The sequence below is a fragment of the Olea europaea genome, unplaced genomic scaffold (genome assembly GCF_002742605.1).
Source record: "Olea europaea var. sylvestris unplaced genomic scaffold, O_europaea_v1 scaffold126, whole genome shotgun sequence".
In the NCBI taxonomy this organism is placed as follows: Eukaryota; Viridiplantae; Streptophyta; class Magnoliopsida; order Lamiales; family Oleaceae; genus Olea; species Olea europaea.
The window spans coordinates 706,318-713,014 of record NW_019230046.1 but is presented as its reverse complement, the minus strand read 5'-3'; the positions used below and the strand labels follow the sequence as shown (position 1 = coordinate 713,014).

Sequence of the window (6,697 nt, the reverse complement as noted above, 5' to 3'; positions counted from 1 at the left end):
CAAAACATATTGACATTAAATTCCTGGTTGTGAAGGAAAGAGTACAGAGTGGACAGATTTCTATAGAGCACATTGGAACAAACGCCATGATTGCGGATCCGCTTACTAAGGGATTACCACCCAAGGTCTTTCATGAGCACACCGCTCATATGGGTGTTGTATTTTTTGAGGATATCATGTTTTAGTGGGAGTTTGTATTCTTATTGCTTTATATATGTTTAGTTCTTTGAACACATTTATGTATTTGGATATTTTCTGTACAGAAATAAAATATTCAGTTCATTCCACTCTGTTATTATGTTCAATACTGATCTCACTTAAGAAATAAGGTTGGACCAGTTGGAAATAGACATGTTCGGATCACATAACATGTAATTTCCATGCTACACTCCCATAATTGATCTATGTCATTTGGTTGTATGGGTGTACGTGACCATTGATGGATTTAATCACGCTAAATGTGACGAAAATCGCTTTGATCCTACATCGATATAACTAATGGACGAGATTGTTTGGAAATACCTTTAATAACTATAGCACAATTTTGAGCTCATAAGTCTGTGCACATTTATAATGTAACATGTTTGGTCCAGTGGGAGATTGTTAGAAAAAATTCCAACTTTGGGGGCCACACATGTACATTTATTAGAATGTGTGGTGCTATTTTAAAGTAAATATAGTCGATAAAGTGATCCATTGGATTTAATTTTGGACTAATGAGTATTAAATTTTATGGGATTAAAGTGTAGAGACTAGAAGGTGTTATTTTGAATTGATGAGAGGCCGATTTGAAATAACTTAAAGTTAATAACTGTCAATAGCAGTTATTTTAAAAGTGGTTATGGTCCCCAATTTGAACGTGATTCTTTTTATGGTATCTCTGCATCCCCATCAACAGAGACTTTTCAAAAAAACCAAAAGGAAGGAAAATCACGTATCAATTGGAAGATCAAAACCCAATTAAAGCAGATAGATTCATGGATCAAGGTATGTTTCTGCACTTATCATTGTCTCTTTGATTTCAACATGGAATTTATGATTTTATAAAAGAATTTTATGAATATGGTTCCTTTCAATTTAAATCAACATACCATCCTAATAGCTTGCATGATAAACACCAGAACTCCTTAACATTTCTAGACCCAAAGCTGTAACAACTAAAAACATTGCCAATTTGCCGCCACAAATTTTCATTTGTAACCAATGCAAAACACGAGAATACATAGAAAAATATTGTACCATAGTTGACCTGATTATTTAACTTACTCTAATTAATTTTAATTACCTCATATAGAATTCATGATGTGTTTGATTGTAAGTATGAAATTTATTTAAAAAAATAATTCTAGCATGAAACTTTTTTGCATGAAATTTGACAATTAAATGCATTTGATTGACTTAATTTTCAACAAAAAAAATATTGTACTCTTTCATAAATTTGAGTTTTTGGGAACCGTGGATTATCTAAAAAATAAAAATATACCTCCATAAAGAAAATATTTTCTTTATTTTTGAGGAAAACATGATCAAATTTTGAAAAATATTTTTCATAAAAAAATGCCAAACAAACACTCCAAAAATAAGAATTTGAGTGACAAAACATTTTTCATGAAAAATATAATCAATCAAACATCTGCAGATAGAAAGGGAGAGCATTTATTTATTGAAGTTCTTAAATCCAAAGTACTCGATCTTTGTTTACATGAAGAGCAATCATGTTTGGGCAACTTATAACATTTAGTTATCATTTATTTTACTCATAAGTAAAGACGTAAAATTTAAAATAAAAAAAATAAAAAAAAAATCTTAATCAAAGCAACATTTTTATTTAAAAGTAATAACAAAGTAACACATTCAAGGGGGGCAAAAAGGCCGCATCTTTCAGGTAAAGAGAAGCTAGTCAATCATCAAATTAAAAAAAAATAAAAATAAAATTGAACCCTGGTTCTGTAACTATCGTCATGAGTACGTAGGACATATGGTGAAGTTTCTCCGGCACAAGGCAAAGCTCAAATGCAAATAAGAGTAACGCAATTTCAATACAAATAACCATGATAAGCAACCGAGATTTAACATTTGTTCTTAACTAAAATTGGCAAATAAGAGTGACGCAATTTCAATACAAATAACCATGATAAGCAACCGAGATTTAACATTTGTTCTTAACTAAAATTGGCCATGAATAAGTAGATAGCCAAACGCTTCAAAACAAAACGGATTATCCATTGAATTGTATATCTACTCAATGGTAGTGTACATTATATAAAAGCCTATCATCATCTTTGGTACATAGTATTAGATATAACTAAACGTTACAACAATTGTACTTCCCGAAGTATTACATCTTTGAATTCCTTTCTTATATAAGACAGGAAAATTCGAACCATAACACAAACTGTGAATCCATCACGATAAACTTCTTACAACATAGCTATTCATATGAAGCTGTTGCAAAATAACTTCTAAAAAGTAACAGATTTTTCATTCACGATTACCTTAGCTTTAACTCAGGAGACTGGCCGAGGAATATTGGCCAGCGATGCTTGCATCTGTTCCTCTGAAAATGACAAATCAACAAGACCTCCCTGCAGATACTTTTCGTAAGCCGGCAAATCAAAATGACCATGTCCACACATTGCCATGAGAATGACTTTTGATTCTCCCGTTTCTCTGCACCGAAGAGCTTCCCTGATTGTTGCAGCTATGGCATGAGTTGGTTCGGGTGCAGGTATCAACCCTTCCGACCTAGCGAATTGTATGGCACCTGAAGAAACAAGAAAAGCAAGGTATTAGCCAATAGCAAAGCCAAAAAAACTTTTAGAAGAACAGCAATTTTTGAAGGAAAATTTTCAATGGCAGTCCCTAAACAAATAAACAAAGCATATGGATCGACAATCAAAATTTCTGGGTTTAGGTTCCCAAACATTCATTTTCCTTGCACACTGATTCTTACAGGATGGAAACCCTCAATTTTTCTAGTTAACGAGACACCTACTATGAATGTGATGACTTATCTGAGAATTAAGTTCACTTAATCCACTCCATTTCCAGTTTCCCTCCAAAACAGTCAAAAAAGAAAAGAAAAAGAGAGTCAATGGACTAGATGTGAGCACAAGGAAATGGAGTGGGTTGACAAAAAAATAACACTTAATCTATGGTATCCATCCAATGAGAATGAAGACAAGTGCGCACCGAAACTGAAAGATTGGGGTTGTACATATAAATTGGTGAAATGTCAGTTGGGATCCAGAACAAGAGACGAACTCTCTACTTTGGGCTTTATGTGGAGAAGGAAAAGATGCATACCTTCAAAGCATTCTTTCTGCGGAATTGAAATTGCTTCCATGTAACCCAATTCATAGACATGCGAAATCAATGGAGCCATTCCATGGTACCGCAGACCCCCTGGAAAACAAGTAATTTAAAGAGAAGGGTTCGTAACAGTAAGCAAAAAGTATCGTGAAATAATGCTTTACCAGCATGAATAGGGTCTGGTACAAAGTCGTGTCCAAGAGTATGCATCTTCATCAAAGGAGTCAACCCGGCTGTATCACCATAATCGTAAGCATATACACCTTTTGTCAAGGAAGGGCATGCTGTAGGTTCAACTGCTCTAATAACAGGGTTGATCTTCCCGTTAAATTTCTCCCGAATAAATGGAAAAGCAAGTCCTGCAAAATTGGACCCGCCCCCAGTACAGCCAATAATCACATCTGGAGTCTCCCCTATAGCCTCCATCTGTTTTATGCACTCCTCACCTATGACAGTTTGATGTAACAAAACATGATTGAGAACACTTCCTAGACAATATTTGGTATCAGCATTTGTAGCTGCTACCTCCACAGCCTCGGAAATAGCTATTCCTAAACTTCCTGGGGTTGATGGATCTTTGTCGAGTATGCTTCGACCAGCTTCGGTAATACTGGAAGGTGAAGGGTGCACTTTGGCGCCCCAAGTTTGCATCATCAGTTTACGATATGGTTTCTGATCATACGAAGCACGGACCTGCCACACCTGTAGTAGAACCAAAAAACAGGACATCTGGCTCATAAAAACTGATGCTTGGCTAAAATTCTTTATGCATCTTACTGTGCACTTGCGACTTGATTGCGAATCAACATACAAATTATTGTTGGACCATGTGGAGAATATTTTAAAATTTTTTTTTTTTAAATAGTTTATTTGGCATTATAAATGTATAAGGTCAAACTAATATTCCTATTGTATAAATGATATATTAGGGGGCGTTTGGTGTGTGCAAGATAGATGTCAGGTAAAACTTCTGTTGATGAGTGAACATGGTCTCTTGTTTAGGGTAATCTATGTGTGCGCTTTGCTCATTTCTTACTGCTTTTCTAATTTTTATTCCTCTTAGAAGTAGGGATCAAGGCTTAATTAAATATAATTACATTTGGCATGTGAAACAGCCAATTAAACATTACATGCTTCATGAAAAGAACCATGAAAGAAAGCAATAACAATAACAATAAGAAAAAGTTATTTACCTCGCAGTTGAGACCAAATAAGCTGCACGCAAAAGCGAGTGAACTCCCCCATTGGCCAGCACCAGTCTCTGTAACTACGTTCTTGACACCTTGCTGTGCATTGTACCAGACCTGTGGTACAGCAGTGTTTGGTTTGTGCGACCCAGCTGGGCTAACCCCCTCATACTTGTAGTAGATTCTAGCAGGCGTATCGAGCAGTTTCTCCAATCTCTTAGCTCTGAATTTAACTGACAAGCATAAGATTTTCTTAACCAATTAAGTGAAACAGGCAATGCAGTATATCCATTGTGGACAAGTAAGTTAAACCACTCCCATCTAAAAGCTTAAGTTATTACGGAGAAAACACATTTAGTTGTTAGAATTTAATGATCAACACGCGCGTCCTGTATAAACCAAGATTCAATTATTCATCAAAAGAGCAACAAGTGCACAAATTTTATAAATGGATGGGGGGAAGCTTGACCTCAGCACCTTTGCCTCTTTCTATACCATGTTAAATCACCTATTCAAAAACTAACATAGGGAAAAAAAATTATCAATTTATATCTAATCTTCGACAAAGTAGAAGTAACCTGATCAAAGGAGTAGGCCGCCAAAGCCTATAAACATCTATAACCTCCTCTGGGATGTCAACAAAACGATCATTGGTGGCCTCTTGCTTAATCAACTCATCCGGAAATAAAGGTGACAAATCTTCTGGTGTTGCTGGTTCGAAAGTTTTTGGATGCAGAGGAGGTGGTGGTTTTACTGGAAGATCTGCAATTAGATTGTACCACTGGCGAGGAATTTCAATTCCTTTAGAATCAGCTCGCTGAGCTGCTTGTACTGTTGCTCTGAAATTAGATGAAACCTTCAGAATACACCGTCTACTTTTCGATGCAAAAAAATCCAGCCTCTTCTCATCACCTGAAAGGAGGGGCAAGGAATAGTTGAATGATTAAAACAACAAAATGGTGCAATGAACAAACAGCCAGAAGCTTTTCACTTACATCAATTCGGACAGCAGCTAAAAATGGGAGCTTCAATCATATGACACATTTACTGAAAATCAGTTTTTACTGTTGAAAGAATATGCAACTTAACACTGATTCATCCCTACAGTGGAACTGGAAAAGATGGTCCTCAAAGCCAAGCTGGCCAGATTGATGTAATTGATAAGCATGTTTAGCTTTTAAGTCCCTTTCCATATCCAAACATGTTCGGATATATCACATTTTTCTCAATTATTTTTGAAAGCTGGTATGACGTAACTTTCTCCAAAAGTCGAATACGAAACTTTCTTTGAGCTTAGGCAAACACGCTCTAAACAATAATTTTTACAACAATTCAAAAATACTGAAGTTTCAAGCAATAAACTGTTATTGATAATCAAAAGATAAATAGATAATTCATTTTTACTTAACTAACAATTTTTTTTTTTTTTTTTTTTTACTTATTTTCAGTAAATTGAAGTTTCATTATGCTATATATAATTAAATGAAACAAGGAATATGGGTAATAGCGAGAAAATACCTTGCAAGGATGAGCGTACGGGAATAATTGGGGTGTTCAGAAAAAGCGATTGTGCCATTTTTGGGGATGCAATACAGAGATGAGCATGAGCAGGTAATTTGTCAATCTTTTGCTCTTAGGGTATTTTTTTTTTGGGAACAACGGGTAATACGACAGTCAACGGTGGCATTAATGGGATGTTGACATCTGTTCAATCATTTTCATGTTCCCATGTGATTGCATAGGAATTTGGCTCAAAGGACATTTCTTTTTTTTTTTTTTTTGTTTTTTTTCCTCGGACTTTGTGAACACACGTTTTAAAACTTTAACGTATAGACCCTGTTTGTTGCCCATTTTGCACTCTTATTTTAGAAAAAATTTGCCCGTTATCAAAGCACTGACTGGAGGCTGTACACAAATAGCTTTGTAAAAACACCAATCCCTTTATTACCCTTTATAGTAAGCCAAAATTACGGTAGGTGGAAAAAGTAAAAAAGGGTGGGTTGTTGAAGGCAAATGAGGGTATTTTGGGAAAGATAAAAATTTTACTAGTCAATTCAAAAAATATATGTCATCATGTGGGACGCATGTTTGTAGAAAGAATGCATTTTTCCGGATGAAAATGAGTACCAAAGGTTTGCTTTTATTAGCGTAAAATTTATAGATTTTCTAAAAGTAGTTGGAGATGTGAAATGTTTGCT

General features: G+C 35.1%; 1 protein-coding gene across 1 annotated transcript; it reads right to left on the bottom strand.

The window, feature by feature from the left end:
- Positions 1-2,135: 2,135 nt before the first annotated feature.
- Positions 2,136-6,148, bottom strand: LOC111374581 (tryptophan synthase beta chain 2). The gene is made up of 6 exons (XM_022997277.1): positions 6,018-6,148; positions 5,078-5,411; positions 4,506-4,722; positions 3,477-4,014; positions 3,307-3,405; positions 2,136-2,764 (listed from the first exon to the last, which is right to left on the bottom strand). Exons 1-6 carry the CDS (start codon positions 6,073-6,075, stop codon positions 2,508-2,510), a joined length of 1,503 nt encoding a protein of 500 aa, XP_022853045.1. The 5' UTR covers positions 6,076-6,148; the 3' UTR covers positions 2,136-2,507.
- Positions 6,149-6,697: the final 549 nt, after the last annotated feature.